This window comes from Pristiophorus japonicus, chromosome 2, assembly GCF_044704955.1.
Source record: "Pristiophorus japonicus isolate sPriJap1 chromosome 2, sPriJap1.hap1, whole genome shotgun sequence".
NCBI lineage: Eukaryota > Metazoa > Chordata > Chondrichthyes > Pristiophoridae > Pristiophorus > Pristiophorus japonicus.
Window position 1 is genome coordinate 39973214 of NC_091978.1, and position 20988 is coordinate 39994201.

A 20988-nucleotide genomic window follows, 5' to 3' on the forward strand; every position below is an offset into this window, starting at 1 on the left:
TGGAGGTGGTTACAGAGATAGGAAGTTCAAGATCAGGAAGGGAGTTAAACACAATGACTGAGCTAAAGTCTATGAAGATGGAGGGTGAGAGGCTGGCCAATAAAATATTGGAGTAGCTGAGTGTGAAGGTGGCAAATGCACGCTGAGGCAGGGGCAGTGTTGGCCCATGGTACGGAGGTGGAAATAGGCAGTCTCTGCTATGGAGATTATGTGAAGCTTGGGGTCAAATAGGATTACGAGCAGTATGATTTGACCAGAGACACAGGCTGGACAGAAAAGCCAATGGCAAGGGTACAGAGTTTGTAGTGGGGGCCAAAGGCTTCAATCTCCCCAATGTTTAACTGGAGGAAATTGTAGCTCATTCAAGATTGTATCTTGGGCAAGCAGTTGGACAATATGGTGTCGTGGCAGAGTCGAGAGAGAGGTGATGGAGATGTAGGCCCGTGTGTCATAAGAGTACATGTGGAAGCCGAAATGTCTACAGATGACATTGCCAAGAGTCAGCATGCAGATAAGGAAGAGGAGGGTGCCAATGGTAGGTCCTTGGGGGACCTTGAGGGAACAGTGCAAAGGTAGGGCAGGATAAGGAGCATCGCTGGAGATGCTCTTGCTCTACCTATTGATCGTATAAGTAAGAGTGGAACCAAGCGAGAGGAATCCCACTAAGGTGGACAACAGAGAAAAGGCACTGGGGGTAGATGCTGTGATCAAGTTGTCAAAAGCTGCAGAGAAGTTGAGATGGGATAACACACCAGTCACAAAGGATGTCACGCAGGTGTCCTGCAACACTTCTCCCTCAAATCAGTGCCATCTCAAAACAGATTAACTGATCACATATCTCATCATGTAAATATTGCTGCTGCAGAATGCCTGCCGACATAACATGCACTGCACATCAAAAAGTAATTAATTGGGTAATTACTTCAATTAATAAATTAAATTTAACAATCTCAAATGCACAATTATTAAGTGCCACAAAATTATATAAATCATCCACTTTTCTGCCTTCGTGGCCAGTCTTATGATACTCTTGTTTTCCTCCCATACATTTTGGAATGTAGTTGGGCATTAAAGCAGATCGTAGTTAAACCCTTCATTAGTACATTGTATCATCACTTGGGACTTGATAAAACAAGATTCTATGTCAAGATGTGTGTCAAAAAGATCTATTTATTCAATTATTTTGTAACACATTGGATTGGTTTTATATGAAATGTGCAGTATGTTATCATGACGAGACCATAAAACCAAATGAAGTCCTGCCTCGTCCAAAGAATCCTTTGCTGACCACCGTACACTCAAGTGTCATTGTGCAATGAAAAGTTTTTCCGGTTCATCGTGCTTTTACAATCAAAGCCAAAATCAATATAGACAATTAAAGGAATGAACTTGGAAAATGAATTGTTAGAATCAATATACAAAGTCTGGTTATAGAAAAGTATTTTTTGCAGTTTGCCTTTCAGAGGAAACTGGAGCTAATTAATTTTCAAGTTTGGAGGGTATAAATGCAGAGTGAATAGCCAGTATATTTCAAATTTTAATTTTTCATCTGCTGTAGGATACTTCAGCTTTCTCAGAATTTTGTTTTATTTATTTATTTTATCTTTCATCATATTTTAATTTTAACTATTTGCCACCAATGGTAAATACTGCAAAAAACTGAAGTAAAATTCTGCGTGAATGTACGTTTTCCAGATTTTGTTATGCACACACACCAAGTCAGCAACATAAAAATCCACACAAAAGTTACATTATTTTAGAATTTATCCAACATTGATTTTTCACATACAAACCAAGGGGATAACAGTAGCTTTCACAGGCAATAAAAAAAAGAGAGGCATTAGCTCATATGACATACTTAAACTCTCCAGGCCGCTGCTCCACTTTGTTTCCCGATGCATATCCATCATCTTCACTCTAATTTCAAAGCAAGAATAAAAACAAATGCTAACAACAGCTATGTTCACAGTATGCAAAACATAATGTGCTAAGCCCATGTTGCACATTTACATTAATTTTGAGAGGATGAGTATGAGCCTGATTAATCCCATCTCTTAGCACTGTGGCCTAACAATATGTACTGAGCTGGAGTACAATGGTTTGGAGAGGGGCGGAGGGTGGAGTGGAGAAAGGAACAGCACAATTTGAATTCTAATATTCCTTAGTAGTGGCATTTGCAGTGTTGTTAACAGTGATCTAAAGAATCCAAGGCACACTGCTGTTAAACATTATTTCTGGAGCCACAATTAGGTGGCAACAGGTGAATACTTAAATGCATTTTCACAACTTTTCAGAGCTTTGCGGTCCTTAATCTGCTGGAGAGCCAGGATGAATGGCCACACCAGACGAGGAGTAAAAGGAGGTCAAATCTTCCCAATCCTTATATATATTAAAGTTTTATATGTAAATATTATTATACATAAACTAGTGCCAATTAGGATAGCTGCCAGTCAGAAAAGGTACGTGGTACTGCTTTTTTGGCCAGGCTCAATGTTAATGACCACATACTTCGAGATGAGTTATTTTAAGAGTCCTTCGTTATCGGCGCAATATTGAAAAGAATTGCTCGCACCCGATGGCAAAAATTGATGTGCATTCCCAGTCCTTACACCTTAATGCATGTCAGCATGAACACCAAAGAATATCGCTCTTAAGTTAGAAAATTGTAGCAGTCATCGCAAGTTTTAATTTGATTAATACTTCACTTCAAAACTAAAACAGATTGTACTTTGCTCAAATTACACGGTCTTCCTTTGCTTTTGTTCAATCAATATTTTTTCAATGTTACCGTTTGTAGGAAACGGAACAAAACATTCAACCAAGACCTCCCTGGATGTAATATATAAATAAAGACATTTGCTCTGGCAACAATAAAGGAATAGCTGTTTGGCTCTGTGCTCTTCCCACGATCAGAATTCCAGTAAATGGTACACAATTAAGTTTGCTGCAGACAAATCGGTCTAATGCCTGTAGTAACTTATTTAGCTGTATGTACACAGTCGTCGCTTCCAGTCTGGTCTGTATGTTGCATTGCTGCTCGGACAATGCAATGCTGAAATGATATTTTGAAAGTGCATCTGCCACCATGGCTCTTTTTCTATTATAAATTGAAGTGATGTCGAGAGAAAGGAGGACTTGAAACAATTCTAACTCCACAAACAAATCTTTACGAGTTGACATCATCCAAATGCCATGATTACATTGTAGACTTTAAAAGCACTCATTCATTTGAAAATACAAATCCTCCTTCAAGGACCAGGTAATCAATCTCATCTCAACATCAATTACATGGGTAACTTCGTATTCGCAAATATTAATCTGCCATTCTTCAACTGTTGACCCGTCAATCTGTAATTCTCAACAATTTAAGATGAACCAGATGACCTAGTTTACCATTTCCAATAGAGAGATCTTGTATGTATCTAAAATATTGGTCCAGCATTTGCTGGAACGGGGCATCTTGCCGTGAATACCATTTTTCTGCTTACCCTTCAGTTCGCATTATTTGTGTGCCACAAATTGCTGGAAATGAGTTGGTAACGGGGTCAATTTCATTAACCAATTAAGTTTAAGCATAAAGAAAAAAAACAGGAGCACAGGATAGAGAAGGAAATAGGGTGAATTAGAGTCAAATTAGACACAGAGAAATAACGAGGGATAGAAAGAATGGATTGAGGGAGAGAAAAAAAAAGGGAAAAGTAAAGTAATAAACTTTTTAAAACCTCCAGGTTTACTACCTGCAGGAATGAGATTCCACAGTTTCAATTGTTCCCTTCTGGGGGGCCAGGTTGAGATTCAGGTCAGGACCATCATCATCATCATCATCATAGGCAGTCCCTCAAAATCAAGGAAGACTTGCTTCCACTCTAAAAGTGAGCTCTCAGGTGACAGCACAGTCCAATACGGAAATTACAGTCTGTGTCACAGGTGGGACAGACAGTGGTTGAAGGAAAGGGTGGGTGGGGAGCCTGGCTTGCCGCATGTGCCTTCTGCTGTCTGTATTTGGTTTCTGCATGTTCTTGGTGACGAGACTCAAGGTGCTCAGCGCCCTCTCGGATGCTCCTCCTCCACTTAGGCAGTCTTGAGCCAGGGATTCCCAGGTGCTGGTGGGGATGTTGCACAGGACCATAAATCACCCCATTAACAGAGTCCTGATGGCCTGAAATACCAGCCCTAAACGTCTGCGGCGGGATTCATTCATATTAATGGCGCAAATCCAGCAATTTCTTGACACTCACGGCAAGGTTGACAGCGAGCTCCCACAACGGTGGAGTGGCGCAAATCGTCCAACTATTTGTGGCGATTCGCAACTCATGATGTATCTCTTCTTCTGAGGAAGGATGTTCTTGCAATTGAGGGAGTGCAGCGAAGGTTCACCAGACGATTCCCAGGATGGCTGGACTGACATACGAGGAGAGACTGGATCAACTGGGCCTTTATACATTGGAGTTTCGAAGGATGAGAGGGGAGCTCATAATAAGTTGTGGAATTCCCTGCCGCAGAGTTGTTGATGCCAGTTCATTGGATATATTCAAGAGGGAGTTAGATATGGTCCTTACGGCTAAAGGGATTAAGAGGTATGGAGAGAAAGCAGGCAAGAGGTACTGAGAGAATGATCAGCCATGATCTTATTGAATGGTGGTGCAGGCTCGAAGGGCCGAATGGCCTACTCCTGCACCTATTTTCTATGTTTCTATGTTTCTATGAACACAAAGTGATATCTTGCTTGTGCAGGTGATTAGTATGCTGACCCTTTATCTTTGGGATCTGGGATTTAATTTATATAATACAAAACTATGCCTCTACATAATACATGCCAAGAATATCCTAACAAGAACAGCAAAGAATCTTTCCTGGACATAAGGGTTCTTTCTATGGGAAATAACTTTGGGTCGTTTTAACCTACTTTCTATTGGTCATGGGCTCACAACAAAACAGAAAACTGTATTTAATTGGCAACCTCACTCAGAAGCTCCAAGGATCGCTGGTGTGGGAAATACAAATATCAAACTGCTGCAGCAGCGGTACTCTTCCGAGATTGGGGCCAAGTAGAGGGAGCTTTATTCTGCAGCTGCCTGGGCTTAAAATGAGGAAGTGTTTCATTTGCGAGCAGAAAATATTCCCTGCCCTGATGAATACAAAAATTTAGAGGGAAGCACTTAATTTGTGTTTTACAGACATTGGCAAACTAAAAAAAGTGTATGAAATATTCAATACTGGAAAAAAGAACCACCCATACTCCTTTCATGATCAGTTTATTAAGAACCTGCTTTCACAATTTAAAAAAAAACCCTTCCCAACACTTCAAACCTCAATGAAACACACATGCCTAATGTTGCCATCCCAATCTGTAAATTGAAGTCATTCCTAATGTAGACAAACAATTTTCAATATGGTTGCAGTCAGTAACAAGGATAGAGGTAAGAATATTCAGGGCAAAGAATAAGGTGCAGCTTTTGCAAATATATACACTACCAAACAAGAATATTTAAATTCTAATTAAAAACGAAGATATGCCCAATTTTGAAAAATGTATCCAGAAACCACTAATGTGCTAAAGTCATCCCATCTGGAAGAAGAAATCTTTGAAATGGAAACAACTACCTCATTCAGTCATCTGAAATAAAGACAAATTCCCATGGGCTCACAGAGCATTCCTCAGAGTACTGAGCATTACAGGAACACTTGTACTTCCTGAACTCCCTAGTTGAATATCGTCTTTCATTGTCAGGAGCAATTATAAAGGAAATTCGGTCAGGACCAATATACTGTAAATAACCGAACTATCTCCTTGCGTGCTTCAACCTTTTCTAAAACAGCAATTAGACTTCAAATGTGGAAGCAACATTTTTTTTTAAACTAGTAGATCTCCCAGTGTTGCTTGCAGGAGCTGGAGAGTTGGTTTCTAATGTTTAGAGTCATAGGCCTATGGTTGCACCTGTTCACATGGTCCCAGAGAGCACAATAAATTGGCGACCGGCAGGAGGAGCGCTCTTGTTCCTCCAAACTCCACATTAATTCTGAAATAATTTACTTCACTTTTCAGCAGTGGCAGCTGAAGAGGCCACGTCACATCTACAAAACTGGAGCACAGTAGGGCCAATGCTAGCTCCGCTCAGGGCAGCCCAATATTCCCACGGGTTCCTAAAAAAGGAGTTAAATCCCTCATTAGTATCTGCAAGTGACCCAACGCTTGTTTTAGGTGGCGGCCTTGGACGCCTGAAAAATAGCCCAACCCAATTTCGGGTCAGACATTTTTAAGATGGCCTTGGGATGCTGGACATCAGCCCCAAAATTGGGCCAGGTTGTTTTACAGACTTAAAAATGGGTGTAGCAAGGTCCAATTGCTGCTGTAATGTTTCAAGATTGGACTGAGACAGAAACCTGGGTAGATGGCCTTCATCATTCTGCCACACAAAATATGTGACCCAGATAGACAAGAAAAAGGAGGGATGAGGCACTCCAAATTTATCTCAAAATGGCTTGGCTACTCTTCTGCACCTCTTCAAAGATGGTTTCACGACAGCACTGGGAGCAGTCTCAGAATATACCATGCACCCTAGCAGGCTCGGTTGATATATGCGCAAGACTCAATTGTGGAAAGAGGAGAGAATAATTATTAACAAACTGCTCTGCACTATTACCAACTGTTAATTTACACTTGGATAGGAAGGGAGGACCGTCAGTATACCAACAAAGCAAAATAATGCGGATACTTAAAATTGAATAAAAACACAAAATGCACATCAACTCTCCACAGATGCTGCCTGACTTGCTGAGTGTTTCCGGGATTTTCCAGTTTTATTTTACATTACATTTCGCCCAACTTTCCCACCTACTTGCAAAAATAAACACAAGGGATTGTGAATGAAGTTGCTGTTTTTTTGTCCCCCAAGATGAAGTATTTCTGCTCCTCAAATTCTGCCCTCTTGAGCATCCCTGATTATAACTGCTCAACCACTGGTGGCAGTGCCTTCTGTTGCTGAGGCCCCAAGCTCTGGAATTCCCTCTCTAAACCTCTCGACCTCTTTCGTCCTTTAAGACGAACCTTAAAATCTAGCTCTTTGACCAAGCTTTTTTGTCACCTGCCATAATTTCTTCTCATGTGGCTCGGTGTCAAATTTATTTGTTTTGTCTTAAAACACTCTTGTGAAGTGCCTTCGGACCATTTACTATGTTAAAAGGCGCTATATAAATACAAGTTGCTGTTGTTATGAAATACCCCATCTATTGTGCAGTTCAAGGACTTCTGAAACTCAATTAAGTGGGGGGATTGGCAAGTCTGAATGTCAGTTGAGACATTAAATCGAACAGAAAGAAATCCCCTTATTTGAAAAAAAATCACAGCACTAGAAAAATCAATAAATGTCTGCAACTCGGTGTCATAAAAAGTCCATGTTTCAAATAATTATACCACAGAAGATATAGGTGGTTCCAGAATTGTAAAGCAGGATGCTCTTGATCTCAGCTGCCTCATCAATGGAGGCATGAAACAGAGAGAAAAGCTTGAACCCCAGACAAAGGGGAGGTATATCGGAGTGCGCATCAACTCCCACCATATACCTTCGCGTGTCACTGGCATCGAACCAAGAACAGTCTTCCCAATCCCACCCTCTTGGGTCAAAGATAATGATGTGGAAGGCGGGAGGAAATCAAGCTTTGAGAAATTGCTTTTTTACTTAATCTTCTAGCTTTTACATTTCCTTTATATTGGATAAACCAATAGTGATGGTAAAAACCCTGGAATCTTTAAGAAACAAATTATGCTGCAATGGGAAACGTTGGGATCTCTCTGGATGGATGAATTATGAGCAGAATGGCCTTTGTCATCTGTAATTATCTAATCATCTGATTTATAGGAAATTTTAAAAGTTGTAAAATAATTTGTCTGCACGTGTACCCCAGGTCAATACACTACTTACTGATAACATTTAGTCTTAGTCACTAGAGTTAAAAACAATTGTTTTATGTCTATTCTGAATTATAAACTTAACAGCAGGAGTGTCCATGAGACGGGGGCGGGGCACTGCCATCATTTTTTTGCATCCGAGGTTTGTTTTCATTTTTGACTGAAAAGTTATGCCAAAATGTTTGCAGAAGATATCAAATTTAGAGGGATTTCAAACAATAAAGAGACAGGAAAGCAAATACAAAAAGATCTGGATCAGATGGGAAGGTGGGTTGCTGAGTGGCAAATGTCATTTAATGTTGACAAATGCCAGATAATGAGACTGAGACTAAGGGGGGAATTTTAACCTAAAACAAGGGTGGGTTTGGAGTGTAGGGGTAGGTAAATTGTTAAAAATGGGATTCCCAACCTAAACCTGAACCCAACCCAACCACTTCTGGTTATAATGGAGGTGGGACAGGGGTGGGGATTCCCAGGGGGTGGAAAGTCAATTTAAATATTGAGGCTGGAAGCCTTTTTTTTTTCGCCTCTATTTTGTTTTTAACTGCAGGTGGACAGGTTTCACACAATTCGTAAAACCTGGCAGTTAAAGCATGACGGGGACTGCTAGATCCAGGAGGTGAATGCCTTTATATCTACCCCCTAGATCCAGGGTCCCTGCCTAACCCACCACCCATGATCGGAGACACCCTCACGAGGCTTCCAATCATCCCACAGGCCTCCCCTCACCCCCACGATGACGCAGAGGTTATCCACGATCCTCCGGTGGCAATCTTCTCTTCACCCATCCTGATCATCCAGCCTCGATCCTTTCTTCCCCCAAACGCTGCCCCCCACCCCCCCACCCCACCCTGATCGTCTCTCCCCTCACTCCCCGATCCACTACCATCTCCCACACCCCGATCTAGCCCTCAAGCAAACCTACCCACCCTCCCTCCTTTGTTCAGCCGAAGGCCTACCTATCCGCAGCCAGACAGCCTCTCAATCTGGCTGAATGCAGGCAGGCAACCGAGGCCTCGCATGCAAGTCAGGCCCTGCCGTTAAAGGTAGCAGGACCTATGGGAACCTCGGCGCCCCGCTGCCCCCAAGCCACCTTCCTTCACAAAATTCCGGCCAAAGAAAGGGAGATAAAGTGGTAAGGATATGAATTAATCAGCTCTGGGCTATGCAACACTACACAGGAGGGGGATCTGGCGGAAAGCGAGCCATATTTTAAATATACAGTCAGAAGAACACAGCACAAGTTCCAGGGCGTGATGAGGAGTCTACATAAGGCACTGTTATAGCCACAACTGGAGTAGAATTCCGGCTGCCATACTACAGGAAGGACATCCGGGTATTAGAAAAAGGGCAAATAAATGGATACCTAGCTTAAGGCACCTGAGCTATGTGAAAACAGTACATAGCTTGGGATTGCTTATTCTACAGAACAGAAGACTCAAGGGAGATATTATTCAACTATGCAAGATTCTTGAGAACAGATAAATTAAGCCCCACTGATAATTGCCACAATCTCTCGAACCAAGGCATAGGGGCTCAAGCTCAAAAGAGGAAAGGTGTGCTGACAGTTCAGATGTTATTACTTCCCGCAGAGGGTGATTAATAGTGGGTGACTTCCCAGGGAGGCAGTTAATGTGGAAAAATTTAAGGCAAAATTCAATAGATATTTGAGAGAATGGATGATTGATAAGTAAATGTAGCGTTGTAAAAGACTGTTGGCTGGTCCCAACACACAGGCCTCCGTTGAAATAATTAGGAAATCAGATGGTCTGAAACCCTTTCAAATGCCTCATTTATGTCATCTCTCTGCAGATGGTTCTAGTTTTATCCCGTAAAAGCGAGAAGTGAATCATGCGGATAGTAAGTCAATGATCCTCAAATCATCTCCACTTTGTGAAAAGTCCAAGGGATCTTTGGCTGTCAGTTAGAAACCAGTCTTGGTGGAAATGGGAAACTCAAGTTTCCGAATGGCAGTAGAAATGGAGCACAAGAATGCTGCATTCTGGTGAAGTGGATTTTTAAGGCTCAACACATTTTGTTTTATTTTCTGTTTTTGATGGAACAAAGCTGTAAAATTGGAATCCTCATTATTAACTGGTTAAAAACTGGTTAAAATTTACACATCTAAATTGCTACTTCAGTAAAAATGAGGGTCGATTTATTTTCTGTTCTACTTCCAAATAGCATTTAAAAAATAGATGCAATGCAGAACAAACAAAGGTTGCTATTACTTTGCACTAATTTTGCTTCTGAGCACTGCACTGAAACTTCCAGTGTGACTTTTTAGGTGTCTGTACCTGAAGAGGGCACAGCAATGCAAATGATTGTCAGAGAACTTTATAACAGCGTAGGGTGCAGTACAGGGTCAAACTATGCCTTTAAAAAATCTGGTGTCCATGAACTGCTGTTTAAGTGTGTCTTAAGGGACAAGCAGGTATTGCCAAGTCTTGAATTTAAAAAAAGTTTTTCTGCTTCCGGTCTTGTTGCAGAATGTTGTTCATCTTTTACACTGTGATGGAAGCTTTCTTTAGTACTGTGTCAATCGCTTTTTGCAACAACTTAGTTATATAATATATATAAGCACCTTTAATATCGAAACATTTCCTGCGCGCTTCACAGAGGTGTAATCAGACATTAAAGGGACATCAAAAGAAGGAGATATTAGCAGGAGTGACCAAGCTTTTGCTAAAGGTAGGCTTCAAAGGAGGGTCTTAAAAGACTGGAGTTGGGTGAAAAAGCAGAATCCCGGAGGATTGGGCCTAGCTGGATTAACAAGGAACTTCTTTAGGTGCTTCAAGAAGGTATTTGACAAGGTGCCACATAAAAGTTTACTGCACAAGATAAAGGTTCACGGGGTTGGGGATAATATATTAGCATGGATAGAGGATTGGCTAACAAACAGAAAACAAAGTCGGGATAAATGGTTCATTCTCTGGTTGGCAATCAATAACCAATGGGGTGCCGCAGGGATCAGTGCTGGGACCCCAACTATTTACAATCTATATTAACGACTTGAAAGAAGGGACAGAGTGTAACTTAGCCAGGTTTGTTGACGACACAAAGATGGAAGAAAAAGCAATATGTGAGGAGGACACAAAAAATCTACAAAAGGACATAGACAGGCTAAGTGAGTGGGCAAAAATTTGGCAGGTGTGGAGTATAATGTTGGAAAGTGTGAGGTCATGCGCTTTGGCAGAAAAATAATCAAAGAGCAAGATTTTATTTAAATGTAGGAAGATTGCAAAGTGCCGCAGCACAGCAGGACCTGGGCGTACTTGCACATGAAACACAAAAGGTTAGTATGCAGGTACAGCAAGTGATCAGGAAGGCCAATGGAATCTTGGCCTTTATTGCAAAGGGGATGGAATACAAAAGCAGGGAAGTCTTGCTACAGTTATACAGGGTATTGGTGAGGTCACACCTGGAATACTGCGTGCAGTTTTGGTTTCCATATTTACGAAAGGACATACTTGCTTTGGAGGCAGTTCAGAAGGTTCACAAGGTTGATTCCGGGGATGAGGGGGTTGACTTATGAGGAAAGATCGAGGAGGTTGGGCCTCTACTCATTGGAATTCAAATGAATGAGAGGTGATCTTATCGAACCGTATAAGATTATGAGGGGGCTTAACAAGATAGATGCAGAGAGGATGTTCCCACTGATAAGGGAGACTAGAACTAGAGGGCATAATCTTAGAATAAGGGGCTGCCCATTTAAAACTGAGATGAAAAAATTTCTTCTGAGGGTTGTGGATCTGTGGAATTCGCTGCCTCAGAAAGCTGTGGAAGACATTGAATAAATTTAAGACAGAGACAGAGACAGGGACAGGCAGAGAGAGAGAGAGAGAGAGAGAGAGAGAGTTTCTTAAACGATAAGGGAATACGGGGTTATGGAGAGTAGGCAGGGAAGTGGACCAGAGTCCATGATCGGATCAGCCATGATCGTATTGAATGACAGAGCAGGCTCGAGGGGCCGTATGGCCTATTCCTGTTCCTATTTCTTATTTTTCTTATGTTCTAGGAGCGTTATGAAACAAAGTTTGACACCGAGCCTAAAAAGGAGCAATTAGGACAGGAAAGTATAGGTTTTAAGGAGGGAGGAGAGAGAGAGAGAGAGAGAGAGAGAGAGAGAGAGAGAGAGAGAGAGAGAGAGAGAGAGAGAGAGAGAGAGAGAGAGAGAGAGGGGTTTAGGGATGGAATTGCAGAGCGAAGTGCCCATGCAGCTGCAGCTGCCAATGGGGGAGCAATGAACATTGGGGATGCGGAAGAGGCCAGAATTGGAGTAGCGCACATGATCTCAGAGGGTTGTAGGACTGGAGAAGATTAAAGAGATAGGGAGGGGCGAGACCACGGAGGGATTTGAAAACAATAATCGAGAATTTGAAGATCGAGGCACTGCCAAACCGGGAGCCAATGCAGGTCAGCGTGCCAAATCAGAGACAGTGGAGGGGGTGAGGAAGAGCTGGGTATCGTCAGCATACATGTGGAACCTGGCGGATGAAGACACCAAGGGGGCAGCATGTTGATGAGAAATAGGAGGGAACCAAGGATGAAGACATGACTGCTAATGACAGGGCTAAGGACGCAGCCAGGAGTTGAAGGGGCAGTTGTAGAGCTGGAGGAGGTTACAGAGTAGGGAGGGCAAGGCCATGACGAGAATGAGAATTTTAAATTGTGAGGGCTGGAAGCCAAAGGTCAGCCAAGTTATGACTGATCGGTGGGCAGGACAGGTACATATAGGATACGAGTCACAGAGTTTTGAATGAGCTTACGTTTACAGAGCATGGAGGATGGGTCGCTGGATCAGATAGCCGAGTCAGGAGGTGACAAAGGCACGGGTCAGGATTTCAGCCAGCAGATGGGCTGAGGCAGGTGGTTAGAGGTGGAAGTCAGCGATTTTTGTGGAGGAGGGGATTATGGGGTCAGAAGCTCCGCTTGGAATTGAATGGAATGAAAGGTTGTGAACGTTCTGATACAATCCGAGACAGTGGCAGAGGAGGGGCATAGAATTGGTCGCAAGGATATGGAGCTGGTCACAGGAGTCGATAATGATTGTCTGCAACGGTGGTGTTACTGTTCTGAATATTAGAGTTTTTAGAAATAGACAAATCAATCGGGATAGATTCTGTTGGCTTTTCTCATCCATTATATATAAGTCAAGTAACATGCAGTCATCAAATCAGGTAGATATAATAATGCTGAATTGGCAACATCTTTCCATAGCAATATAAAAACATGTAGCGAATCCCCCAAAAAATAATAAACCCGAATTTTAACCCCACGGGCCCAATGATAATGGGGTATGTTCAGGTTGAACGCCAGATTTATACACAGCCCGATTCTGCGCTCAATAGAATTCAATGAGCCAAAAATCAAGCAGGTTTTAAATCAGTCAACCAACCTGAACTCGGCCATCATCACCAGATATGTTAGGTTAAAATCAGGGCTATCTACTCTTTAGCTAAATATCAACAATCTGATTTATTCATGAGAAACTGCTACAGCTTTTTGCTACCACCAGTACGAATTATATTCAAGTATAGCGCAAGTTATACTCATTACATAAAACCAAACACAATCCATTGTTACAGTATGATGCAACACACATTCCTTTAAGGATCATACAATTCAATACAGCTGGTTTCAGACAACTCTTAATTGATATATAGTACAATATTATCCTCCAAACGGAAGAGAGAGAGAAAGAATGGGGCAGAAATTCCGGCCTCCCGGGTCAGTATGGATCCGGGAAGGCAACGCAAAAGCCAGTTTTCATTGCACAATGCATATGCGCTGAAAACTGGCTTTTCCGATCTGTCAAGCTGGAAGTTGACAGATCTTCCGTATCTCGGGAGCAAGGACATTTGTATGAGCAAGATAGCGGTATTTACCCATATCTTGCCCAACAAATGTCCTGAAACTTACTTTTGCAGGCATGGGAGTTTTAAAACACACTTAAAACATAAATAAAATTTAAAAAACATATTTTATTTTTAAAAATCCTGCCCACTATGTTAAATTTATTTTAAAGCAGAATTTTTAAAAAACGTAAAAATGTATTTTTAAAAATATCAGAATATATTTTTAATAATACATAAACAACTAATTTAAATTAATGTTAAATATGTAGTGTATTTTCTCTATTTTATTATCAAGTGTTTTGTGTGTTTGGAGGGGTTGTTCTCATTGATAATAATGGGAACTCCAACTTACGGAGTTCCCATTATGATGAATGAGAACATACTTTACCTGAATGGTTGCCCAGAGCCATGTGACTGCAGCACCAGCCCTTCGCACGTCCTGACATGCAGCACAGTAAGTGGAGGCTTCAGGACCGGGAACTCGTGTGGGCGCAGAAGCTTCAGATAAGTGCGCATCTTCTTAAAGTTTTTTTTACCCGATCGCCTGCGGGAAACAGCCGACCGGGATTTCTGGGCCATTCACAAATTGCTGACATGTAGAACATACTAAAATATCGATCAAACACATTGCTGATTTGTAGCCCGTATCAGTTACAAAGGCACTACATATATTGGTCTTGCCTTCGTCTTTTCCCAACTACTGACTGCAATGCTTGAAGGGTTGAGAGATTGTCTGCTGTTCTTGAAGAATTTAGCATCTGCTGACACAGCTCTCACTGAACTATTTTGTTTACAAAATAGACGGTACTCCGCTAGAAAGAGACTTCTAGGCATATATACGCAAGTCACTAAGTATGTGACATCAAGCACCAACATCACACACTAAACTGCTAGATAGATGTGGAAAGAGCATTTTACAGACACAGAACTCAACATTTTCTCTCGAATGTTAGCTAACAAATTGCGCAGCTTTGTTGTTGGGGTTAGAATTGTGAATTCTTTGGGCCCAAGTTTCCACATGATTTGCGCCTGATTTTTAGGAGCAACTGGTGAAGAACGGACTATCTTAGAAATCGCAATTCTCCACATTTTTTTTTTCTGCAGTTCTAGTCAGGTAGAACAGTTCTACTTTGGAACAGAATTTTTTCTTCAAAAGGGGGCGTGTCCGGCCACTGACGCCTGATTTGAAAGTTTCCACAGTGAAAACGTACTCCAAACTAAAGTAGAATGGAGCAAGTGAAGATTTTTGTAGAACTGAAAAAACCTGTTCTACACATTAAAAAATCAGGCGCAGGTTACAAATCAGGCGTCCAGAACGAGGTGGCGGGGGGAAGGAAAGTCATTAAATTCTACAATAAATCCTTATTTGTACTTATACAAATAAATCCAACCTGAATAAACATTTAAAAGCAAAGAAACCATCTTCCTACCTGTGTGAAAGTGCTTCAGCCAGGAAGAATGGTGCAGCAAGCCTCACAAAACGAGGGAGCTGACCGAACGCGGGCGGGGGGGGGGGGTGGGGGGGGGGGAGGAGGGAGCCGACCGAACGCGCGGGGGGGGGGGGGGGGGAGGGAAGGGAAGGGAACCGACGAATGCGCGGGGGCAGTGGAGGGGGAGGGAAGGGAGCCGACCGAACGCGGGCAGGCGGAAGCCGACCGAACGCGGGAGGGAGGGAGCCTACCGAACGCGGGCAGGAGCCGACTGAACGCGGGGGGGTCGGGGAGGAGGAGAGGAGAGGAGGGGGGGGGGGGGGGGGAGAAGCCGTTCCAGACAGCTGGCGGGAAAGAGAGAGAAGGCTGCAGGAAGCCTCAGAAATTGAGGAGCCATTTCCCGACGGCAAAAGGGGGAGGTCATCGGGAAACGGCTGCCTCAACTTTGAGGCTTCCTGCACCCTTCTCACTGCTACAAGAAGCCTCAGTGCTGATGGCAATGTACTTTTATTAAAAAATGTTCAAAAACTAAACAGCTACAAAGAACTACAAAGAATTACAAAAATGGCCGAGTGCCAATGTTTTTTTCCACACTGAGCATGCGCGAACGCTCCAACGCGCACGTGCAGCGTTGCCGGCAGGAAAAAAAACAAATTTAAATAGTACCCGCCCCCTCCCACTTACAAAATCGGCGCGAGTGTAGGCTCCGTCCCCCTGGGCGCCGCACCAAGCAGACAAGGAGCTACAGAACGCTCCAGAATCGCTCGTTTTTTTTCCGGCGCCGTTTTAGGCGCGAAAAACGGGCGCCCAGCTCGGAGGGGCGCCCGTTTTTTATCATGTGGAAACTTGGGCCCTTTATGTCCACAATTATACGATAAATATTGACCAGATCTGAACATTATTAGATCATTCTGTGGAAATGTATTTTTTAAAGCTGCATTACACTGTTTTCTGTATCCTTTTTGACATAAAACAAAATGGAGTCCTGGTCCTTCCAGAAACTTCCGCAACAGACAGTCTGTTTGCATAAACATGCTAACCTGGATTAAAACTGCTGATGGCTGATTGATAGCCACCAGACAACATTGGACTGTCCTGCTGAAACAGGTGCCACTCGTTGTACTCCCCTGTATTGTCCATGCAGCACCAATTCACCCCCCTAGGAGATAATAAAGTTGCTAGCCATTATCTCTTGTACAGAACTCATTTATAATATGCAAGAAGCCAAGTACCCAATCAACCACCATGGAAATCATGGGCCCAAATAACTGACCAGGAAACTGGACAATCCTGACAAATTGCAAGGCCGGTAATAGCACATTATCACACCTGAATCGAGTAATGGCTGATTGGTCCACCAATAACTCTGACAAAGGAGACATTTGGAAACAATGTCAAGACAAGAATGCGGTAATCATTAACTCTTTATCTGTATTCGCTGACTGCAAAGGCAGAACCGATACACAGGATGGGACCATAACTTGTTTTTACTGTATAAATACCTCGTGAAACTGTACCATATTGGAGATCTTCACTTAGCCTTTGACTGCAAGTAAAAATTAAAAGAACATCTGCTGGAGCTGAAGGTGTCAGAGTCGTATATTGTGAGTCGAGATTTTGACAATTCCGAAGATTCTGGAGTGTCTTTGACAATGCAAACAGACTTTACCAAAAAGTGTTCCTGAATGTCGGACTCAAAACAGCCCAGCAAACCAAGTAAAAGAAAAATGACTCTTTGTCGAGGTCATAAATATAAGATAGTCACTAATAAATCCAATAAGGAATTCAGGAGGAACTTCTTTATCCAGAAAGTGGAAGTTGCTGCCACAGGGAGTATTTGAGGCAAATAGCAGAGATGTATTTAAGGGGAAGCTCGATAAATGTATGAGGAAGAAGGATACGCTGATCGGGTTAGATGAACTAGGCTGGGTGGAGGCTCATGTGGAGTACAAGCACCAACATAGAACAGTTGGGCCAAATGGCCTGTTTCTGTGCTGTAAATTCTATATAATTCTCTAATTTTTTCTTCAGCTGCTTTCATATGATGCAGGTTGGAATAACACCCACCTGCATTTTCAGTGAGGGACTCCCTCACTAACTTATGGATTGCTTAAAGAGAGAGTGGATTTTTTTTTAAAGAATGTTCCTTCGAAGAATGAACAGCATACAACTTAGCATTTTCAAGAAAAGCCCAAGGGCTAGAAATTCAGTTTTTGGCAAAAATTGTATTTTTGAGACAAACTTTCTTCCACGGATCACATTCTCCACAAACTGATCAGGCCTTGCAAATCAAGTTTTCCACAGCTGCCAAGTCCAAATAATTATGATTAATATATATGGATTGCTCCAAACAACAGCCGAACACATGTTGGCTATGAATATCTGCTTTACTACAGGAGAAATGCAATTTAGCCCATCTAAGGTCATCCATTGAGAAAGTACCCCCAATGCACCCACCCCCGACTGCAGCATTGTAGATGCATATTTTCAAGAAAAGCCCAAGGCCTAGAAATTCATTTTTTGGCAAAAATTGTATTTTTAAGCTTTTGCTTTGCTCAGAGGCCTAAAATTCAAACTTCAATTTGCGCAGTGGTAAAAATCGGTGTTGCACAAGGATTCATGGCGCATACCACGAACTTTCTGCAAGTTTACTCCGAGGCCAATACCGCTGCGAGACACGCCCCGGGGGGTGGAGGGGGAACAACCCCCCAAAAATTGCAAAAAAAAATATTTTAAAATAAAATCACAAAACATTCACAAGACACTTAACTATCGAATCACTGAAAAAGAATTGAACAATAAAAACTTTAACTTACCTTTTTTGCAGGTCTTCATACTTACCGCTGCTCAAGGGCTGCAACACAGCTTTTTACCTGCTGTTATTTTTCACGTTAAATACAGGTGCACGCTGAGCCGAATTTTTGGCGAAAACGGTATTTCGAGTCTTGCATGGCGACAGCCGCTCCCCAACAGTACTTAAAAACCGCTGCTGCAAGACGTCTCTGAATTTCCTGGCGACCAATTTTGCGCCAAAAATGGCGAAAGTGCTAAAAAAAGTCACAAGGTCGGTGAATTTCTAGCCCGGTTTCTCCAATTCCACCTCATAATTCAAGCCTTTGACACTCGACGTCAACCTTGCAGCTCTTCTCTACGCTGTCACTAATTCTCAAATCAGTTCCACGTATCTAAATGGACATGATATTCAAACGTGTCGTCTGACTTTCGATGATTTGCAGCCTACAGTTCTGGATATACAGTTCGGCTCTATTAGGTGCAAGGTTTGATTGCTGTTTTGTATTGGTTAGACATGTGCAGTAGAGTCTGCATGACTGCGAGAACTTCATCCTTAGCTATTTCAGCACGAGTCGTAGAAGGCGAGCATCACCCATATTTCCTTCCTGTGCACAAGATTTTACACTTGCCTGGATTATATTTCTCCTGCCAGTTTTGTACCTACTTATACATTTTACCCAAATCTTGTAACTTTTCAACTGCTTTCAATTGCCTCCCCACCACACCAACATGGACATCATGTGCCACATAAATACCATGGCAACAAGAGCAGGTCAGAGGCTGGGTATTCTGTGACGAGCGTCTCACCTCCTGATTCCCCAAAAGCCTTTCCACCATCTACAAGGCACAAGTCTGGATTATGATGGAACATTCTCCACTTTCCTGGATGAGTGCAGCTCCAACAACACTCAAGAAGCTCGACACCATCCAGGACAAAGTAGCCCGCTTGATTGGCACCCCATCCACCACCTTCAACGTTCACTCCCTTCACCCCCAGTGCACCCTGGCGTATCATCTAGAAGATACACTGCAGCAACTCGCCACGGCTTCTTTGGCAAATCTGGGACCTCTACCACCTAGAAGGACAAGGGCAGCAGGGGCATGGGAACACCACCACCTGCAAGTTCCCCTCCAAGGTCACACACCATCCTGACTCAGAAATATATCACTGTTCCTTCATCATCACTGGGTCAAAATCCTACAACTCCCTGCCTAATAGTACTGTGGGAGTACCTTCGCCAGAAGGACTGCTGTGGTTCAAGAAGGCAGTTCACCATCACCTTCTCAAGGGCAATAAATGCTGGCCTTGCCAGCTATATCCACATCCCGGAACGAAAAATTAAAAAAACAAACAATTTGCATTGAGTTTCTGAATCCAAGTCAGTGCTGTAAACTAGGAACAGTAGTGATCCCTGGAGAATCCCACTCAATACCTGTCCCCACCTCTACAAAACTCTTAACAAGTTTGCTTTGCTTTTGTTGATACGGATTCTTTTTCCCTCAATCTGTTTCAGCGAATACACTGACACACGAACACCTTTTGCCTTTTTTGTAAAAGACCTTTATTGAAGATTCTCCGGCCGGGACTTGTCAAGACAAAGGAACACTCTCGATCAGAGCCTGTTTACCTTCCCCTCGACAAGCCCCTTTTCAGCGCGAAAAGCACAGTAGATAGAAATTTTCAAAACAAAACACATTTGATTAGCACTTGGTCTATCCAATCCCTTTCTGCCGCCCCCGAGTACGTCCAATGGCAGGCAAGAAAGTCTCCCAATTAGGGCTGGTGTCAGGTAGGTTAGTTATAGCTTTGCTACACTGTCTTCCCTTATCAGTAAAGAACCCAATTAGTTTCTCTTCCTCCTTATCAGTAGAAGCTATTACTTTTCCCTTCCTATCTAGAATTGCTTTCTTTCTTTGTGCTGCCTTGGGCTTTCTCATGACCAGTGTCTAACCTCAACTTCAACTCTTGGTAACCCCTTTTTTTTCCAAATTGATTCTGCAGTTGTCTGCATCTTGACCATTTCTTTAGCTATTTTCCCCTGATTCCCTATCTCCATCCTTTTGCCACCTTCTCTCGTCATCTACCACTTTCGCAACCCTTTTACACATTCTCACTTTCTACCCTTCAGCCAACTCCTTATCCATTTCCACTATTTGCTCTGGATTTTAAAAGCTTTTGAGGTTAACGAATAGCCTTTCATTTGGAAGAGCTCATTTATTTGGTTAACTGGTTAATGTAATATACTTGGCTCTTGGTAATTCATATTGCTGAAGCCCAGATGAAGGTGAGCGTGATCACTGTCCTCCAAGTGTCCCTCGACCTCCATAGCTTGTATTTTGTCTGGGTCATGTACAAGATGGACACTGGATTCTGACGTACGGGCTGGATTTTTTCGCTTGTGCACTCACCAGCCCGTCATTTACTCCCACCCCCCATTTACTTTAGTAGACAGGAAAATTGCAACCAGAGAATGCCCCAGCCACTGTCCCATGAAGCAGTCGTGCATTACATTTACTAATTCTGACTCCCATTCGGGTTATCCCAATTTATATTTGGTTTCAGGGATATCTATGAAAAACCCTTCAAACAGTTCAAATTGCCTTTCTCTAATCTTACCGGTTTCATGCAAACAAGCAGTAACACATTCAATAAACCACCTGGCAAACCACAAATAGAGTCAGACAAAATAAATAATTGCTGAGATAAGCCATATCCACACATGTAAAATGCTTTTCTAACTCCAATTTATGCAGAGAAAAGTGGGACACAATCTTTGGTAGGTACCCAGGATGTGTTCTTTGTACCTGATCAATATACCAGATCAGTTAGAGGGTGATTGATGAGTAGTGCCTGAATCTCAGTGTGGCCCTGAAATTTGCAGTACTGCAATCCACTGCCATAACTGCAGTGGATTGGGACTTCTACCTGTCCAATGACCCCAATGCTGAACCCAGTGGAAATCCCAGAGTCAGCCAAGACTGCGCAAGTCCAGCCAGC

The 20988-nt window shown here is 42.6% G+C and overlaps 1 protein-coding gene across 7 annotated transcripts in view; it reads right to left on the minus strand.

Annotated features, from left to right (window-relative positions):
• The window catches only part of ctbp1 (C-terminal binding protein 1), a 228174-nt gene that overhangs the window by 153593 nt on the left and 53593 nt on the right, over positions 1–20988 (minus strand). For 6 of the 7 annotated variants that reach the window (XM_070866872.1, XM_070866874.1, XM_070866876.1 and 3 more), the window contains exon 2: positions 1859–1917. In XM_070866872.1, the coding sequence (XP_070722973.1) occupies positions 1859–1910 (52 nt within the window). In that variant the 5' untranslated portion in view covers positions 1911–1917. Of the gene's footprint in view, positions 1–1858; positions 1918–20988 lie in introns of those variants that run through there. The other variant, XM_070866881.1, reaches the window with a different exon arrangement.